Source organism: Caloenas nicobarica, chromosome 14 (genome assembly GCF_036013445.1).
Source record: "Caloenas nicobarica isolate bCalNic1 chromosome 14, bCalNic1.hap1, whole genome shotgun sequence".
NCBI lineage: Eukaryota > Metazoa > Chordata > Aves > Columbiformes > Columbidae > Caloenas > Caloenas nicobarica.
Window position 1 is genome coordinate 4,331,651 of NC_088258.1, and position 21,569 is coordinate 4,353,219.

The 21,569-nt window shown below is 39.5% G+C and overlaps 1 protein-coding gene across 3 annotated transcripts in view; it reads right to left on the minus strand.

Moving 5' to 3' along the window:
- The window catches only part of SDK1 (sidekick cell adhesion molecule 1), a 387,985-nt gene that overhangs the window by 156,014 nt on the left and 210,402 nt on the right, over positions 1-21,569 (minus strand). For all 3 annotated transcript variants that reach the window (XM_065644569.1, XM_065644568.1, XM_065644570.1), the window contains exons 6-7: positions 3,163-3,274; positions 2,033-2,223 (exon numbers count right to left, since the gene is read on the minus strand). In XM_065644569.1, the coding sequence (XP_065500641.1) occupies positions 2,033-2,223; positions 3,163-3,274 (303 nt within the window). The remainder of the gene's footprint in view (positions 1-2,032; positions 2,224-3,162; positions 3,275-21,569) is intronic.

Genomic DNA, 21,569 nt, shown 5'->3' on the forward strand with positions numbered 1-21,569 from the left:
AAACGAACCTCTTCTACTAACACGATTTCCTTTTTCTGTTAGTCAAGACCCCATATTAAGTCCCCACTCTGCTATTCTCCCAAGAAGTACAGCTCATTATCAGGTCACTATCAACATGTACACACTACAAATATTTTATGCATGCAGATGGAGAAGCATACTTGATTCTCTGTAAGTGCTACTCCAACAGACTATGAGGGATACACCTCAAAACCCCTCAGGTTTGAATCTTGTCTGCACTTTCCTCTAGAACCTATCCCTTGACTAATTAAGCGACGGCCAGATCCATCCAAGAATTCTAAGGCATTAACTACTAATCCTTTGATTTGGCTCCCTGTTTAGAATCAGAGATCCACCCTGCAGCTCAAGAAACTCATAAATAAAGAAATCTATCAGGCTTTGCTGACACACTGAGTAAACACCTGCAACTGAGGTGTCTTGTTCCATCAGAAGGAAATAAAAGTAATTGGTAACCAATTTGTTTCTGCTTTCTTTCATCTGCTTGTTCTTATCTACAGACCTTTTCATAACTTCATTCCCTGACAGCCCCCTAAAACTGGATAAGAAATAAATAAAACATTTTAAAATAAGAGAGTAGATAAGCTACTAAAGAAATGCAGCACTGCTAGTTTAATATAATTCCCTAATGATTGTTTCTTAGTTTTATTGCAACCGTATTTAAGAATCTTTTACATTAACAGAGAGGCTGCTTTAAGTATTGCATTAGGCTGGATCTGACAGCACAGCAGCAGAGTTAAACTAGTTATTACACAATAAAATCTTATGAATAAGGAAGAGTTTAAACAAAAACCATCTCCTCTCCTTAAAGGTAAGGGAAGCCATGAGGCAATAATTCTAATAGAGAGTGTAGAAAGAAAAATACTGGAACCAAAATTCATGCAGTAGGTAATAAACATAATAGACACCACGCCACAAATGAACCTGGAGGAGAGCTTTGTAGAGAGAAGAGCTCTTTTGTCATTTAGCATGAACTCCTATGAATTGCTCTAGTAGGATACAGACCATACAGCAGTCTTTAAAATTGTATTTTCAGAAGGCTGAAAGAGTGCGGAGACTTGCACGCTGAATTCCCTCTGCAATGCACGACAGAAATGCATGTGTATGAATTCTGATCAGCGCCGAGACTTGTATCGTTGCCAGAGCAATAACCTCTCCAGGACACTTGCACAGTTATTACTGGCACCGTTACATAAAAGCTAGACTTTACACCATCAGGTCTGGCTTAAAACATCTAAATGTCTCTGTCCTAAAATGTCTCTTCCATTCTAAAAGTCCGAAAAAACCTCTGTGTGCAATGTGCTAATTTGCGTTATTATACTGGCATATGGCATGGCCAGTAAATACAATTTCTGAATGACAACCTCCTCGCTATAGCAAAACTCCAACACAGCTGATGATAGGAACATGCCATGGAAAGGGCACCAATGTCCTTTTGAAAATATTAAATCCAAAGTTTCCATAGGAGTCGAAGGTCTAGCACGTAGCACTGATTTTAATGTATTTCCTTCTCCCTTTTGTTATTTCAGTAATGATGTCTGCCTGCCTGTGTGCTCAGGAATGTCCTTGGCCCCCTGACTGGCACTTGCAGTAGACAACGCACAGAAGTGCTCCTAAAAGGCTTCTTTCGGAAATACAGGCACTTGACATATTAAAACTAGATGTAAGCAAGCTGGGAGTTAATCAGGATTTAATGCATCTAAGAGCCAAGATGTGGAAGCTGCCCAATAAGGATTTTACGACTGTATTTCCCCAACTTCTGATTAAATGTATAGTTTCACAGGGGATTCAGAATCACATCAGTGTTTTAAAAAGTCTATTTGATGAATTTATATTCATGGGGAAGAACAGCTGAATTAATCTGGAAGATAACCCTCCTTCACCTCCTTTGCTCTGTTCTCCGAAGAAAGGTTCAGATGTAAGGTCAATGAAATATTAAAATATCAATTTTATTTCCTATTATACCTCAGTCCAGAGCCTGTTTTACTAAAAAACACATTGCCTTGAGAATTACCCATTATAGAAAGGAAGGCTTTTGCTCTTGCTGGTTCCTCTGTGCTGTCTCTCAATTTCGCTTCACAGAAGTACATCCCCACATCAGCAGAGGTCGGGTTGGTGATTGTGAGTCGTCTCCCAAAACTGCTAATGCCACTGGTTATTTTTACTCCATTTCTCTTCCAAGTCACGCTTAGTTTCTCAAGAGGTCTGCCGAGGTTTAAAAGAAAAACCAAGAACGCAACAATAAAACATACATATTACAGAATAATCTTGTCTAGAGTTATATACAGATTATAAAACTTCTCTACGTCGTCTTCTATCCCTGACATTAAGAAGTAAATGCATACGTAACTTCTACACATCAAGACAAAAGACTATTCAAGTGGCATTATGCAAGTACAGCTAATTGATACAGCAATAGAAGTTAAGTGCTAATAATTTGATTTCTCGAAGCAAAAGGAGTAAATACTGCTATGGGAATCAGCTGCATAGGAAGTGCTTTCATTATAACTCAATTACCAAAACAATATTAATCATATCAAGAACATCTCTGCCCTCAGAGATAAAAGTGAATAACTTGGTCTTTTTGTCATCCGAGGACCTCAACTTTTCACTTCCACTGGAATTCAATGCTATTCAAGGCCAACTAGATGGAAATACAGGAGGAATGCTGTGAACTCTATATTATGGTGCATTATGAACAGTTGAGCAATAATCACTGTAAAATGAGAGTGTCTGTAATAAATTACTTCACAGGAGATCCTCGCTAATTTATTTAGTAGGAAGCACAGACTGTTCAACAACATCACTTTTCATGTCAACAGCTGAAATATTATTAACCCTTAACATAACTTTCTCCTTAAGATAATGACTGCTGACTGCGCACTAGACTTCTTTTCCTTACGACATGAGTAACAGGTGGCTGAGTAACTCTGCCTGTGTACTTATTTCACCAAAAAAAAATCAATATGTTCAATTCAGTAATGTCGGACAAACGAGATTATTCATAAGGTTACTTTGAAGATCAAGCTCCATGCCACATTCTGCTCCAATCATTAATGAAAAAAAAAGAAAATAACTTCCTGCGTCCTTCTCGGTAAAGGACAGCGCATTAAAATTAGTTCTTTACCGCAGCTTTTACAATACCTTGCGCTGGCCACACACTCCAGCGTGGTTTCGCTGCTCCCGGCTACGACACTGGTGTTGTGGGGAGGGACCACGATGGCGGGAGCCGCGGTGTCAGACGGGTCTGTGGCACCTGCGCGGGCAGAAAGAAACCTCGTGAAAACTCCGTACGCCTGCGAACGGGGAGGACTGGCACGTTCCAGCCAAAGGATCTCGTCAGGCAAATTTCACTCTTCACCCTCACCGTGGATTTTAATCTCCTCATTAAGGGGAGATCTTCGGCAGGACCGTTCTCGATGGCTTTCATTATACTGTACAAACACTCTGTTTCAACATGCCCAGCTTGGTATCATTCGAAACACATAGCTCACAAGAACTACTCCCAGATGGAGTGCAGGGGCCATTCTCAAAGAGAGAGCAAATAAATTAAGCATCCTAAAGGTTTTCTACTATTGAGCACTTTTATTTTTATCAAACACTTGCTGACTTATATTTTTAAGACCTTTTCATGTTTTGTTTAATCTTACCACTTCCACACCATTTCAAAAGAGTCTGCCAATACTCATGTTAGTTCTTTAAAGAGATTTTACACACTGGGGAACAAATATAAAATTAACAAAGCAGCATATCACAGCAACTTCAATCCCTTTTTCTTATCGGGAAAGTAAATAACCCAAATCTGCTACTCTTTTGTGAGGCATCATACTGTAAATAATTTAGCTTATGCAACAGTCAGCAGACACTTAAAAAATGGTAAAAAGGCTGCTTGTAAATTTTCTCTGTATACATTTAGTAAGTGAATTAAAGCACCCATGTATTCATAGGTACTTTGCTCCAAGCAACTCATTTGGGAAAGAAAAATTAGCTATTTTTTTAGCTTGAATAACAGAGTAATAAAATTTTCTAAAGATACAGAATCCAATAAACGAATTATAGGGAAAAGTAATGAAAATAAAACTAAACTGACGCAAGAGCAAGCCAGTTCATCAAATGTTTTCTGCAAAGGAGGGTAACTCATGCCCGGTAAGCAGAACGTACTGGCAAATTCAAGAGACAAAGCCTGACGTTCTCTTTTAAGATAATTCCATAAAGACTAGAAAACAGATAGAAGATTCTTTGCTTTTCTCATACCTGGGATGCCAAAAGCCATCTGATATTTGGTCTCACTTGTTGGATAGACAGAGGTTTTGGTAACGGGGCTCAGAAAGTTGACAAGGTTAGCAGATTTCTGAGTTATTGAATGACAAAATGTTCACCTTTTGACATTGCTGTAAGTGATGGCAAATAGCGTAGTATGGGGATGAAAGCGTGTGGTATAATCTTATAATTTTAGAAAAACCACTCGCACATCTGAATGAATCTAAGCATCCAAGAATAGTACTTAAGGAAGTTGTACCAACATGTTTATTTCTTCCCATAAATATGCTCTGTTGACCTGACACAGCATATATACGCAACTCCCGTGGGATCTCAAGAAAAACCCCAACCTTTTACCAGATTATATTTTTATATATTATATTATATTATATTATATTATATTATATTATATTATATTATATTATATTATATTATATTATATTATATTATATTATATTATATGCCTGGAACTACGATGCTATCAGGTAGCAAATCTACTTTCTAAGAATATTTCCATGGTGGTATTCCAGGTATTATATTAATGGCAGGAATTTTCCAGATAGTAATTGAAAAAATAGAAAACAAGTGGCAATCAGATTAGTTGCTTGTTACAGATGAGAATAAATCACCTCAGCATTACTGTTCATCGCTACTTCTGCGCAAGATGAAGGTTTACAACAGTGAATGGTAAAAGATCGACAAACAAGTTACTAATTTGGCAATAAATATTTCTTATCTCCATCTGGAAAAGAGGAAACCCACTTGTGCAGGTTATCAGCTCCCCTCAAGAATGGCTCAGCCCCACTCAAACCAGCTGAAGAAGAGAGTCCAGCTTTGTTGTAACCTCCAGGAGTTCACCATATGCAAACAGCTCTTTGTGCAGATACACACGGGAAAGAAAAGTGCACGTGACTCTACCTGCAGCCAGGAAAACGTAAGATTTCTTTGTCTTTCTTACTAACCATAACAAGAACCTAAACAAAGTACGTGCTTATTTTGTACCGTCCCTGAAACAAATCTATTTAAAGCAGTTGTTGGTAAAGATTTTGAGCGGGTGAACTAAGACAGATGTGATTCAGAGGGCTCATCAAAATGGTTAGGGCTCGGATTCTACGTAATATACCTGCAAAGGTCATCTGCAGATATAAGCATATATAGAAAACAACAACATTTCAAAGTATTATCTGAACAGTACCCAGACAGCACGCATATTCCTGTTCCATATTGAAAGACATTGAAGTTTTCCTTTTGCAGCACAAACAAACCACTTGCGATAATTCACCCCGGCCTCGATCCTGCCAGCTAGAACTCAATGGGGACATTCCCACAGCTCCTTTTGCAGGGGGCAGTTTGCGGCTTTGTTTTGTGGCTGTTCGCAAGACCAAAGGGAGGAATTTAGTTTTTCTTTAAAGTAAAAATCTCAATAGGGCTGTAACAGGGATCTGAGTGTCCAGCCCATCCTTTCAGAACTTCATCCTTTTGTAAGAAATCCACAGGCTGGAATATCAGAGTAGCCAAGGTCCTAACGTAGATAAGGAGTAACACTGTGATTTTGGTTTGATGATGTGATGCAGCAAATCAGGCTTCAGCCTGGCAGTGGAAAGCAGAGAGCTATCCAAACAATCAGATAATGAAAAACTACCCAGACTTTCCCAAGTTTTTATCCTACCTGTCAATAAAGCCACTTCATCCCTCTCCTACCTCATAATGCAGTACGCTGACATGATTTTACTTGACTGCTGCTGCATTACAATGCAACGCAGAATGTCATTGTGAGTAAACAGACATTTCCTTTAAAAAACCTTTGTAGAAAACAATTGATTTTTTTTTTTTTTCCTCCTCTTCAATGTTCCTTTTTTACTTCATCGGACACTTTCTTGTCTCAGTTTTCCAGGTCTCTGCTGTTCCCTTCTGGCTTTTCACCACCCCTTCCTTCCCCACCTCTCCTCGCTCAGGCAGCTTCTCTGCCTTTGTCACTGGCCATGTCCCCTCCCTGCCATCCCATGTCCCCTCCCTGCCATCCCATGTCCCCTGTAGATGTTCCACATTATTTAAGAATTGCTCAGTTTCACATCTGTCCTTTATTTTAATGTTTGATCTTCAGTTTCTCTCATTCGCACCCATTAGTAGGAAATATTTATTAAAGACACTGAACTGGAGAGCAATACAAATGCATGCAAGAACATAGCTATAGTGAGATAAATCTGCTAACAGAAGACCACCATTCCCACTGTATTCTGTATTTTAAGGTAGAAAAAATCTTTCCTTTCTATCTCCTTTCTGAACATCTCTTCTCCGTTAAGTAAGTGAAGCAACATTAGGGAAAAACACCAACCCCAGAACTGCAGCCAAGGGACTCCTCACTATTAGACATAACAAGTCCGCAGGGAACCTGTAGAAGCTGCAGACACAAGGCTGAAGAGCACTGAAGAACATGTACGGGATGTTCTCTTAACCCCATTCTAGTCCCTAATAGACGACTGGACAGAAGGACTATCACAGGCAAGAGTCCTGATCCAAACGGAGAGTTTTCCCCCCAAAAAAGCACACTCTGCTTTACTTCACATTGGACCTGTTTAGTCACGGCACTCACAGCATTTCCCATCTTCCCTTTGCTTCTAAAACTTCTCATTAGACACTGTCTTAATTATTACTACTATCGACTAGGACCAGCCCCAAACAGTATTTGCAGCTTGACTATGACATTAGGTTCTATCCTGGATTTTACATTATGGCATGCAAAGTTTATCTATATCTGTGTTTGCAGAGCAGAATATTAAGAGTATTACTTCAATGGATGCTCAAAATCGTCTCCGAGAGATACGGTGCAAACCAGCCTTAATAAAAGGTGAGAGAAAGTGTTTATCTCTTGAAACAAGCAATAGCTTGAGCTCAGACTTGAGAAAAATCAGAAGTCTTATTTCTGAGGTTTGTTTATAAGTTCCGACCCTTCCAAGACACGTAATACAAATGAGGTGACCATGAGCAGGAGGATTGTGAAAATAATCCCCCAGATCACCCGTGTTTACTTAGTATGGGGTGGAGCCTGGAATGTGATGTGGATCGCTGCTCATTCCTACCCTTAGCGATAATTACTACTCCAGTTACTTCTCTGTGTCCTGTTTTCAGTGAAGAAGGAATCCCACAGGAATCAGTATCCAAAAATGGATTTACTTCTTCGTATTATGAAATTAGTCTACGGGAAAAAAACACTTCACAGAAAAGATCACCAGTACACTATCCTCAACTAATGGAGAAATTGAATACTTCAACAGAACTTCAAAACCATTTAGAAGTTATCCTGAGAGAAAAATATTCGAAAACCTTCGCCATAAACTTCCTACAGACTTTCAGACTTGCACAGTATGCAGAAATGCCTTCACAATTACTATGCAGGATACATGCAAAGCCTCATGTTACCAAATTATGGATACCTTTATTAGAAAAAAGCAGAATAGGCAATAAGAGCCCAATACAAATAGCAAAAATATTACACATAAATAGCTCAACATTATGGCATCAAGAATGTGCAATTTGTGCCTGCGGAACATGGAATACGAGAGGAGAAATGACAATCACACAGCATCTCAAGATTGCTCGAGGGAAAAAACCAAAACCACCAAAAACACCCCACCCACAACTTTACAAATATAAACTATCTAATGGAATACATTTTATTTTTTCCAGGTACAACCTGCAGATGGTTTGGATTATCAACCCATAATGGATTAACACCCCTTTCCCTTGCCAGTACAAGACACGCAACGGGAACTGGATCCTGATCAATAAGAGCTTAATTTCCCTTCCCCTTTGCAGTAAAAGATGCACAACAGGAACTGGAGCCTGATCAACCGACTAGCAAAGAGCGACAGCCACCTGCGGGCTCAAGAGAGAAGCATTATGCAAATAATGAAAATAAAGTGTATTTCTCAGTCATAAAACTCTATTCTAAAACATGTCCCGTCTATTTGTTCCCTGCTTATTAGAGTGATTATTAACAGGTTATAGTATAAAAGAGTGCTAAGATAATCAAAGTTACCCTTTCATTTTTTCACTTTTATTCTAGCAGCGACTGGAATAATTTTCATGCAGAAGGAAATATGTGATGCTGCTGTGCAGTACTGTGCACAGCACAGGTCTCTGCTCAGATTTCTAAATGTAAAGGGAAACAACACAAGATTTCCTGTGAGGATTCTTGGTCACATTCATTTAGTTTTATGAATAACATTACAACTCCAGATGAAGTTTTTTTGAGTCAAAAGTATTTATTTATAAAATAATTAGCAATCTAATGGTACAGAGAGGGTGTACGAAGAATTATGACTCTTCAGTACTTGAGGATATCTTAAGACTCCTCAAAAGTGTACGTGTTAACATAATTCCTGATCTTAAACCTTTCAGAAACTAGACTCTAGCCTCAAAAAAGTAAATAGGCGACAACCTAAAATCTTAGCTTTGTGGATCAAATTTACAGTGAAAATGGCCTAGTTGTTCGAATCGGTCACAGCAAGGGGATTCTTACATATACAGTCCTTGTCTTCATCCAGACATCAGACATCATGACACATGAATAAAACACCAGATATGAAAAAGGTTTACAAAACACAATACAAGCACGAGTGACTGATCTAGGTCAGTTATATTTATTGACTCAATATAGTCTTGTCAATGTGACCAGGCTTTGCCCGCAACAGATCAAACACATGATTCATTTCCACTGCAAGTAAAGTAAACAAAACCAAAAAATGTGAACAAAAGAATAAAAACCAAACAAAATGCACCAAGTGGACCACAAATCAAATAGCCAGTGAATGAGGGGGGATATGGCAAAGAGGAGCAATTACAAAAGATTTCACAAACAACTGTTGAGGAAGCCTGGCATAAACTAGTCTTGGCTTAATCGTCCATGTCACAAAGCAGTGCCTGAAACCCTGCACTCCTTCCTTTTCTATCCATCCCTTCTGGGACCATGTGATACACCATATATGCTACAACAGTACTTCTGATGCACTTCGCTTTGAAAAATAAAGTTACCCAAATAAATTAACCTACAAAATGTGTGATTTACCCAGTCAAGCTTGCAATTCTGCAAGCGGTTCAAAATGCACTTAACTTCAGGTACTTGCTGGTTGCTTTGAACAGAGTGAAAATACTCACACTCCTAATTTAAGTAGATCTATAATATTACAGAAACAGAACCTTACAGGAGAAAACAGGAAAAAAAATATATTAAGAATGCAAAACCTTGGCAAGAAGATATTTTGTGTGTATGGGGCTTCCAGCCACCTGTGTGTGAGGCAGAGGCCTAGAACCACCTCCCGGGTCAGCCCAGTCCCCGTCCCTCTGATACCCATCACGGAACCCCGCTGCTGAACATACTGGGGCCTGCGGTAAATAGATGGAGTGTTTTTAATGCCACCTTTCTGGTTGAAAAGTTTCCCAGAGCTTTGTTGTTCGACCTGTTGAAAACACTCCTAATTTCCAGCTTAAATATATTCATGGCCAATGTACCCCATTTGTTCTTCTGCTGAAGTTGTCCTTTAGCTTAAATTGCTGTTTGCTCCCTCTGTGATGTTTACATCCTAAAGTATTTCTAGAAAACAATCATACTCCTTCAGTCTTAATTTTACTTAGCTAAACAAGCCAAACTTTTCTTGTCTGACAAGTTTGAAAGGATTCACTGAAATACATACAAACAAAAGAATAGGAGCAAGGGTAAAAAAAAAAAAAAAAAAAAGCTAGCATCACACTCTAAATGTTTCCAAATGTTTGAACAAATAACAGCCACGTTTGTAACAGCTTTTTTTCCCCTTTGTAAGGACTTTCACGCAGACTGCAAGAACTGTTAGTTTTAGCCCTAGGGAAAGATTAATGGAGAACTCAACCCTATCCAGAAGATGACTTACACCCTTTCGTGTGTAGATACTACAGCAGAGGAGCTTTATATATTTTATTAGATAAAACAGAGCCTAAAAGACAGGCTGAGAAGTTTCTAAAACCTTGTTGAGAATTTTTCGGGTCTCCTCCTGGGCATCATGAGAGACAGGGGCCTAAGCATATTGGTTTACAAACTGAAAATGTATTTCTTTAAACAAACAGAAAATGTACTTCTGTAAACAATAAATACGGCAGTGCCCAAGGAGAGGGACCATGGCCATGGATGGGAGATCCAGCTTTTTTCCTCACTTTATCCTTTTTCCACAGGACATTAAGTGTCGGTGACGCAGCAAGTGCTATTTGGGGGTGAGCCTTCCACAAAACACACTTTTCTACTATCTGAGGTCTACAAACTCACTTTGTATTTTAGGACTCCTTCAGAAATAAATTTCTAGCGTTGTCCCTTGTAGTTTTAAGGAAATTAAGCCACCGCTTAGTTACACAGCTCCCTGTGATGTGATTCAGCAGCTACATTTGAACGCAGACCAAATTTCTGCTCCGACTCTCTGGAATTCCCTTCTCACAACTCCTCGTGCAAAAAGAGCAATTTGGAAGTTCAGTCTCTGTCACTGACCTGACCTTCCCCCATGCACAGCGAGGGGTTTCTTTCTGCCTAGAAACTTATCATCCAGCACATCATTAGAGCTTTTAACATGAAAAAATATATTGCCTCAAGCTATTCTAGCTAAAGAACACTCAGGTGGCTTTTCAATTCACCGGATAGCTTTAATATTGGCTATATAAGTGGATAGAGTGTGTAATCTTATTCAACAGCAGTTAAAAGGGGGGGAAAAAAAAAATCCATGGTCTACCAGTGGAATCCATTAGCCTCAGAGTCATCTTCAAAGCGATGCGAGAGGCAACAGGTACAGCCGCCCGCTGCAGCCGGCATCCAGAAATTTTTTGTTTTTAACAGTATAATGCAAAACCTGCCTACATTTAAAAAAATTTTAAAATAACTCATCAGTAGAAATTATTTTTAAGAGGTTGTGTATTTTTACAATGCCCTTTCTGTGAAGCATCCTTTTAAAAATAAACAGGCATGCATTTGGGAGGATGAAATAGGTGTGAGGGATCTGGCAGCGGTTGCAGGGGTGTCTGTCTGCACCAAACAGCATGAGTTGCTTTCTCCTGAGGACAAAAATGAACTTTTAACATCTTGCAGCCTTGGTACTTCACGTATCTGGATTTTTACTACTTGCTTTCTTAATAAAGGTAAATTAAGGTATTAAGCCACACATTGATAACTGGGTGTTAAATAAACTAGAACTGTCAGTTAATCATAATGTCCAGAAATGCAAAATTCAGTGGTGAGACAAGAGCTGAGAGAAGAAATGCAGGAGGGAAGCTGAGCTGGGGATGTGCTGCAAGAATCAGAGAACTGCTGTTATTTCACATGCTGCAATTCTCACCAGCAGATTCTGGTTTACAGTCAAAAAGCAGGAAAGAGAGAGAAATGGGAGACAATAAAATGTTTCCCTCTATTTTCAAATGTATATTCATATGTGGCTTCATTTTTTTAATATAAATGCATTTCTTAACTCCTTCCTTTGGCACATATAAAATCACACAATTGACAATCTATTTGCTTATCCTGCTTGTAGCAAGTTTAAACATTCTTCTACTTAGCTATGAAAGGGTGGTACCAAAAATAAAAGAGAAAAGAAAAAAGACATTCTCATCAATCCTTCACCAGACTTAAATAAAGAAAAGCATCTCCAGTGACTCTGGGGAAAAATTGCTTGAGAAATGCCTTGAAGAATTTATTTTATGACAACAATTATTGAAGCACTATTTTCACAGATTTAAGATTATGTTCTGTAGAGCACCAAACAAATATGTACAACTGATCATATGTGAGTTTCTAAGATCTGTTTATTTCTAGCATCTTTCTAAAGGAACCTGATGTTGTGGTGCAGTACACTGGAAGTAGAGACTTGCGCATATATACTAAGCACTTGACAAATAGTGCTGATAAAGGTTAAATTAATACTAAATTTCAGTTAGGCTCCAAGTTTTAAAAAGTTGAAGTTTTCTAGCATCCATTTATATTCAGGAGAATGGTATTAGAAACCCAGCAGACATATGAAAATAATAAATATTGGATTTGAGATATTTCCTTAGGCCTGGATATCTACTGTACCTGGCTGTTTGTTGAAAACCTGTGCTCTTCCCAAAAGATTGAAGAAATTAAACCTGCCCTTGCTAAGAATAAGCAAAAGACAAATCTAAAACTGTCCCACAGTTGATTTGTCCTTCCCAATGAAAGGAAGGGCTTCTGCGTCACAGCCGTGTGGTGCCAGTAAATGTGTGCAGGCCACCAAGTCGACCATCGGCATCTGAAAAGTGTACCCAGGAGACACTCGGTTAAAGCCATGCAAGTACATTTTTGCAGTAACTGGATAAGCAAGGTGTTGATCAAAGCTTTCACCAGAAAATCCACTCTAAGAACAGGGATTAAAATTCACTACATTTAAAGATCATTTGAACTTTAAAAGAAAAGGAAACAAACAAAAAAATCAACCAATTTAAAAACCTGCCCTCAGATCCTAGACGCCACAGGCACGGAACAATTTATGACGGCTTAAAGGAGAGCACTTCTACACGTATTTATAACATTGAACTAAACAGGCAGTTTTGTTCTTTGTTGCTGAACTGCTATTCGAAGCAAGATGCACTCACTGAGCAGCTTTTTAAGCTCAAGGTCAACTCCTGCTGCATTCTATTTTTTTATATATATATATATATGAGAAACATGTTTTGGGATCCAGATTGCTACCTTGCTCTCAAAGGTCTGCTACTTCCAAGTCTTTACATAAAGAGAGCAGATCTGAACAAGAAGACACCCCACGGCCTTCTTCCAACTCAACCAAACATACGGAATGACTTGTCAAAATAATGATTTCAGAAATAGGTTATCAGGGGCCTCGGGTCCACTCCATATGGTCTAAAGTTCTCCATCCCCCTGACCATATCATGCTACTTTTCCCCATGTCTCCTACATAGAGATGGAATCCTTAATAAAAGTAGAGCTGTTCAGGTCACAGAGATTCAGAAGCAAATAAAAATTCATTTATCTATTTAGACTACAGTAAAATAAAAAAGCGGGGCAAAATCACTCACACAGCAGAGCTCAGAATCCAAAGAAATATTTTTCTATCAAAAGAAATAATTTTTCTTCTTCTTTATAGCACAGATGTTCTTCTAAATAAAGTGAGGCTTTCCCTTTGCAGCCTTTGTGATTATCAATCTTTGATTATTTTATAATATAAGGTTGCCTCAGACCTCAGCAGGGAGAAAAATACACATTGCTGTATTTCTTCTGTAGCAAGAACAAAACAACTGTGAAAGTAAAGAATGTTCCAAAAGAGCAACAATAACCCAGCTAAAGAAAGTCTACAAACTTATTCATTCAAAAATAATTCCACAGATGGATAAGCATTTAATTTTCTGAAGTGAGAATAAACCAGCGTCTCTCTTCTCTGGAAGATGGAATAGGTCTTTGTATCTGCCTATTTATACACAGGACATAAATGCATGTTCGCAGAACGCTGCAAGTACTGTAAAAAGAAATCTAAGGGGAAGTTATTACTCAAGGCTCTTTGTTGGTATTTCTGCAGTATGGGTTGTGTCAGCATTGTTAAAAATAAATTGTTGGTGGTACCTTACTTGGCCGGTACAAATGCTGTTTGCATTCATGTACTCATGATTTCCTATCTGCTGCTCCCAGATAAGAGAGGAGTTTGAGAGCACGATGTCTTTTCGATCTTGCATTGACTTCTTCCCCCTCAGAAAAGGGCTGGGTGGCTGTTTGCAGCTGTACGGAGGGTAAACAGCCTCTCCTGCCTATGACAAGGACCCATTGCTTTGATAGGGAGAAACACAAGTTCATTTTCCACCGTGTGCTCTTGTCTCCCAGCTCATGCAAAACTTTGCATTTCATGCTGCTTCTTATTTGAAATTTCCATTGTCATAATATGACACGAGGATGTCACAACAGAATTACAGTCAATGAGGAAAATTAGGGGGAATAAATGAAAGATAAAATGAGAAAATGGTACATTAGGAAATATATCATTGTCTAAGACACAAATTTATGTATTTTTGAGATACTAGTGACATCTATTTCACTTTGTTTTACCCAAGAAATAAATTCACCTCAAGGTTTAGAAACATGTTGTCACTTTCTAAAACGTCCTTGGGTTATGAGTTTGAAACTAATCGGCAATGTGTCATTAGGCAGAACACAGCAACACTTTTTACATTTAATCAACCCATTTTATTCACATTTGCCCCAAAAATAACACTTAGCAATATGATTCTGCTATGCAGATGGTAATGGGCTGTGTTAGTGCAGAACTATCAAACATCGGAGCAAATAAAACAGTACGAAAGTGTTGCGGGGTCCACTTGCCAACAAAACACTGACACTTGGTTTCTCTCATACACATACAACCTTCTAAAACCACAAAAAGTGAAAGAAAACACTAAATGGATAAATCATCTCTAACACCAAAAGCTAGTGCTGGTGCCTCTACATGCTATTGAAAACACTCTCGGAGCATCATGTCTCTCCCCTCCTTTCTTTCAAGAGTAATTATAAAGAAGAGATTAAGGTGTGCCAGACCATTTGGCTATTCAGGAGCCAGAGAATTTTACAACATAAACCGAATTTAAGACAATAAAATGTGTTACCTACTGACCACAAAATCTCTGGGAAAACTCAGACATATAAACAGCTTTTCAAAATAAACCATAATGTCTCCCTCCTACCGCCCCCACAGCCCATAACCCCAAACGAACCAACCAACCCCCAAAAAAACCCTGAAAAAAAACAAATCCTGGTGATATATAAAAATAAAAGTACAACTGAAGCATTTTTGACATTTCTCTATCACTCTTAAAAAAAGTAATAATCTTGAGCTATTGAAGTTGTTGAAAGAAAATAAAAATCAATGCGTTTTCACTTAGCGCTTTTGAAAAAGAAAAGGATTACCCGGTTTTTCAGCAAAATGCTTCCATGCAGCTTTGTAACAGAGCCCACCATAACTTACAAATAGAACTCTTCATACTCGGGCATTTACTGCAGCCCAGAACTTGATCCTTGGAAGGGAGCAGAGGCAAGACCGCACTTCCCAGTGCAAAGTGGGCAGAGCAGTTACTGGTACCAGTACCACGTCCAGACTACATAACCTGCAGTGTTCTGGGGCTCTATAAACAGCCGCCCTGTGCTCTCCTGTGGGATACAAATACAACAGGGCCTCTAAACATGTCTACTAAGGATTTTATAAGTTTAATAAAGCAATTTATTTCACACAACATGGAAATTGCCTTGGGTTTCTGCTTTCGTTACTCACCACTAAGCCTCAATCCAACAAGCAACAGTGCACAAATTTAAGGTGGGTTTTTTCTTGATTTGTGGTGGGTTACGCGTTTCGGGATTTTTTTGCGTGCCCTTTTTTTTTTAATAATCTAAATGGTAATATTGACAAGCTTCAATGTCAATGTGTACCCAAAGCTCTGGAAATGTGGGCTGTTAAGTGTGAAAAAAATAGCATCTTGCAAACAAATCTTTTTCTTATCTTACATAGGAGAACCAGCATCACCAAAAAATGCTTTAAAACAAAAGTTTTTAAATGCTAACATTTTTTCTGTTGTTTCCAATTCCTTTCTATGCATGCGAATACATAAAATGTAAAACTCAGCAAATAGGGAAAGTGGAGCATTTAAATAATTTGATTTAATTCTGCACAAAACCTTTACTCCTACCATTAAAAAGTACAATTTATTACCACTGGAAAGCGTAAGAAGTAGAAAGTGCTCTTGAAAAATAGTAACTGCTTCTACCAGCACACCAGAGACCTCTACAGAAGATGCAGGAACCATTATCTGCATTTTACGGGTGGCAAAAATGAGGCGAGGACAAACATTACTGAAATGAGGCTGCAGCAGGTAAATCTGACCTGTTCATTACAACCTTTTAACATTTTAGGCTATACTCAAATACAGGATGGAAAACTTTTCTTTGCAATCTCCAACTGGAAAAAGAAGATGCTCTATAATATCCACGGGGATCTCGCGAGCCCTGAAGCTGTCTCCCCTTCTCACCCTCCCTTTGCAGGTCAGTTCTCAGTTGGAAGATCTGTTAATGTGATATGGCAATCTAAATTAAATTCTACTGCAAATTTGCAGACAACACCGGGCAGTTATTCACAGCATCTCTGGTCAACAGCAGACAGGATAGAGGAAAAAAGACATTGTATTCTCCTAGGTTTTACAATAAGCAATGCCAGTTTGAGAATAAAAGAGGCAATTTGCATTTCTCAGACTTACTGTTTCAAGCTGCCTGCAGACTCTGGCACATGTCATCACACCAATTTAACTGAGCTTTAGCTATTACAAGCACTACAAATGAACGTCTAAACCCTAGATCATAGTGTATGTTAAGGTCATTCGAACAGCAGGTTACATTCTAGAGTTAAAAATCTGCTTTCCTGCTCCTCAGTGTCTACAGTAATTTTCTGCCGTATCTGTCTTTTGTACTTTTTCAAAGAGATCAAATGTATATATTCAACATATTTAAAAATAAAAAAGCCAAAATGAAAACCAGTCTTAAACACAGCAGAACATTCAGTCGGTGTGCTGTTAACGAGCCCGTGGATCACGGCCTGTCCTGTCGCCAGCGGAGGAGCCCGGGGCAGGAGGCTCCGCTGCTCTCGAGCCTCCGAACCGAGTTCTTCCAAGCTGCAAACCAGCAGCGCCTCTTTGCCTTCCTAGTTCTCCTATGAACGAAGATACCGTCAGTGTCAAATGCTCAGAATCAGCTCCTGGCTGCTATTTATTTCACAGAGGAGCTGCAGGGGTGTCAGGCCCAGTTGGAACGTGGGCCAGCGCTGCCGAAAGGCCAGTGTCAGGGCCCGGGGTCCAGCGGCAGCCTCTGCAGCGTCTCCTCCCTCCTGGGTGTCAATGTCTGGGGTCAAGGTCACCTCTGATCCCGTGTAGCTGTAAAACCTTGCATCAGGCTACTGGGAAAACAGCTCATGTGTGAGAATCCTCATCCAGGGCTCCACCCCTTGACAGAGGAGTCGCATTTAAACTCTGGACCTTGGTCCTTGCTGAGCGATGTTTAGGTGTGCTTGATGACTTGGCTTTAGGTCAGACCTGCCCTGTCACTATGGATTTGTCTGGTCCAGTGTATGTTAAGGTCATTCGAACAGCAGGTTACATTCTAGAGTTAAAAATCTGCTTTCCTGCTCCTCAATCTCTACAGTAATTTTCTGGGCCACCAGGTATACCCCTTCTTCGGAAAGTGTGTCCCTTGTCAGGGAGGACCTTGCTGTCACCTCCAGCTCCTGACTGTCCCTTTTGGCCCAGCTTGCCCTGGCTGCTCCCTGACAGCCAGCACTCCAACAGCGGGCTCGGGATTTGAGCCCCTTCACACGGTAGCAAGTCAGGTTAATGTATTTCTTAAAACCTCAGACCTCATTAACTTATTGCTCGGATGTAACCCTACCTGTAACCATGCAGATTATAAACTCCAAAAAAATAAGTACAGATGATGAAAGGAAATACAGCAGCATCAAACCGAATACATAAAAACAAGGACCAGACCCCTGAAAAAGCCTAAGCCTGACTCTTGATAACCAAGCGAAACCTCTTGCCTCAAAGAGCATTCTTCTGAAAACTAAAAAAGAAAATCATCTGACTCAAAAGTGTGAATTTTAAATATTTTTTTTCCAGTCTATGTCCATCATTGTGATCGATGACAGACTACAAACCAAAAGGGTTACAAGAGATGCTGGCTAAAGTGCTGTTGCTTTGCTTATCTTTTGGGGGTATTGCTGTCTACAGCGGGATGAGCACACTGGCTACAGCAGATGGGTGGACAGGGCTACCGGCATATCTCTGGTGAAGTACACATACTAGTGACAGTAGATGCTTCAAAGAAAATGTATATCAGGAAAGTCTCCTGGGTAGGAATTCAATTCTTTTTATTTGCACATAATAATGGTTTCTGAAGACATAACTTAGGATGAGTTTGTTTCTCCCTAATCACTTGATTACCACAACCAAAAGTTGGAACTGGGACAAGAGTACTTAGAGAGCTTAAACGACAGATGTCATCCCATTTCTGAGAGGATGTTAAGGGATATTCGAGAAGGGATATGACTTTCGCTTTAGAAAGAATGAAAAATAAATTGAATTTTCTCCCTGTAACCTTTATGAATCACAGTTTCCCATTTGTCTGTGGTGACAGATTCCTATATTTCCCAGGGGAAAATACATTTTTCCTTGAGGAAGTGGAAGCAAAAGAGAAGGTGAATCAAAATGTTTTGATTCTTTCCGCTCTTTCAAGGACTGCTTTCTACAGAAGCATCTTGATGAATTCATCCATATGGCTGCCCTTTCCCAGGGGCCTCATACCTCCAGACGTATCTGCAAGGTGGGATTAAGTTCACTAGGCCCCCAGAAAGAAAAGCGACACATTAAATACATTACTAGTCAGTACGTTACTCTTTGCCGTATCTTTGACAGCTTGATTCATTATCCATCAAAAAACCTTTCCTTCTTATGGAGGAATATTAACATGAATCTGATCTAGATGCTCTCCAGACGTTCTTCTGACCACCGAGTTATTCCCCTGCTCCCTGGCAGCGTTCGTACTGAGCTGTCTCACTGAACACATACATCTATACATCTGTACACATCTGGACAGCTTTAGGGTGGCTTTTTCTTACTCGACCAAGGACTAAGTAAACCGGAGAGTAAGCAATACCCTGAATGCTGGGGATGCACAGAATGAGCTGCCTAGTTTCATAAAAATTCCAGCCCCCCGCTTCATGCATACCCCCGGTTGGGAAGGAAAAGTCTTTTTAACAGACACGTTATTAACTTACTAACTTTTATAATGAAGGCTAGAATCCTCAGCCCTTCTCATAACATTACAGAGAAGGCATCCAAAGATGAAAGGGCGCGTTCAACAAAGCACAAATATATGTTACCATTATTTGATGATCAGCTTCAGGTTAAACCTGTCTGCTTTGAGACTGGAGATTAATAGTGATAGCTTCTTTTAATGACTGTAGAAATGCCACAGTGCCTGCCAATAACAACTTGAGCAATGAACAGGTTGCTATAGAATGTATCGTTTATGCACCACTGACTGCAATATCTATACAGAAAATTTAATAGACCCTTTTTCCCTCTCAGCAAGCTTATGTGATTGGGGATTTAGAACTGAATTATTTCTTATGACCTGACTTATTTATCATGTCAATCATAGTAATGATGTGTCAAAATTATCACAATTCTGAAGCTTTCCCTTTATCATCATTTTGAGAGTTTTCTTTCTCAGCATTATAAGTACATATGACAGGAGAGACATCAGAGGCATAGATTTCACGTATGGCTAACAAAATCACAGAGTTAAATAGCTACTTCTAGAGCTGAAGCTCCATGGAATAACTTCTTCCATTTTTCTAATTCAGTTCTTGTAATAGCAGCTAGACACACAGCTGCAACTGCAATTAAGGAGAAAAGATGGGGAATAAAACGGCACAGAGTCAATTGCCAAAGGTCAAATTAAGATGCTGGAATTTGCAGGTCCTGACCCACCTCACAGCATGCAGTTGGCCTTCTGATACCACCAGTCAGATTGAAAATTACAACTTTAGCAATTAGTAAGACTGAAGAATTAGACAAGCAGGTTACTTATTGGTGAGATTGTCCTTCCCCGACTAAAGAAAAAGCTTTGTCAAGGACTCCGGTTCGGGAAGGGAAAATAATGCGGATGGAGGGGTTTAGCCTTGGCTGAAGCAGGTGTGTGCAAAGTGACAGGCAGGCTGGTGAAGGTGAGTGTCTGGGCAGCTCGGGTGCAGCATTCCTCAGAGCAGGCTTCTGAACAGCACACCGGACTGCATCAGCACCAGGTTATTGACTCCAAGAAATTAAAGGACGAGAAATAGTTAACAACAGGAGTTCTGTCAGAGGTACAACATATATTCTTTCGGTTCAATTTTCCGGAGCCTGAGGTCTGAAAGAGATGGAAGCGTCTTTGAAAGGGTCTGGACAGTATTCTAAATTTCATGTACCATAAGTTTCTCTCAGTCACAGGAGATTAATTCACCATTTATTCTGTAGGCTAGTGAGAACTCGGGAAGCAGGTAGTGTGTGCTGTCCTGAAGGAGAGATGCAGCAAAGCCCTGTTCCCGCTGGGGCTTGTAACTGCAGCTGAAACCATTTTTAAACGTGGTTATGGTCAAATAGAGTTTTAACAAATTTGAATGCATGCTTAACGTTGTTACATCCTGAAATACAGATTGCCTAACCGGTCGCCTGTGTTGCAGCATAATTTTTGCTACAATAGCTTGGTTTTACTATCATTTCCGACAGCTAACTCTACACGGGTTGAAAAACAGCTGTCAAGCCCAGTTCCGGCAGCATCACCATGAAGTCCACTTGAAGTGCCCAACTGATGGATCAGCAAAAATACATAGCTTAATAAAGGCCAATAAAACAGAAACAGCTTGTTCTGTGGAAAGCCTGACGGAACTGCAGAATATTTGCTGCTGAATTCCAAGGGTGAGCATGTCTCAGGAAAGCACAGAATCAATAAAAAAGAAATGATGTGGCCCTGAACCAGGTAGAGTTAAGATGGACAGGTCCACAAACCAAACTGACAACAGCCAGCAAGAACTGCTTAGTTAGGAGAAGTAAAGCAAATAATTAAAAGAAAGCAACTCTAAGCAAGATCTCAAAAAAAAAAAAATTCTACAGAAATTAAGATTTATGTTGAAACAGAATGAAGATTTAATATGCATCAAGTATTTTCTGGTACTTTGGGGTGCTTCATTCAGAAAATAAGTTACAATGTAAAGGCATTCTCATGTTGCAGACTTAAAAGTCTCAAAACCAATCCATCCTCATCTCAGCAAAATCCTTCTCCGTAGGATACTTCTTTGAATATCTGGATTATAAACCTCCAAAGATGACCAATGCAGACCTGACGACCAAGTTGTCTATCACATCTGCCCACACATGCACTAACACAATGTTTAACGTAGTTGTTATTTTAGTGTCTAGGATAGGAAAGGAAATCTTGGAAGCGCATTTCCAATTCCCAATTAAAACCTAAATTTTCAAAACTGCACTTAAAAACCATATTCAGGCCTTGTACAGAAGCCAAGGTTCGCTCTTTGTATACAGGTTTAACACTGCACTACTAAATATAGACATAGTGGGTCAGATCTTCAGCCAGAATATTTTGGTACTGATCCATTTAAATTCAGGAGACAAAGCAATCTATTTTATCTCAGGATTTGGCGTATATCCATATCTGCATACAAATCCAGTCA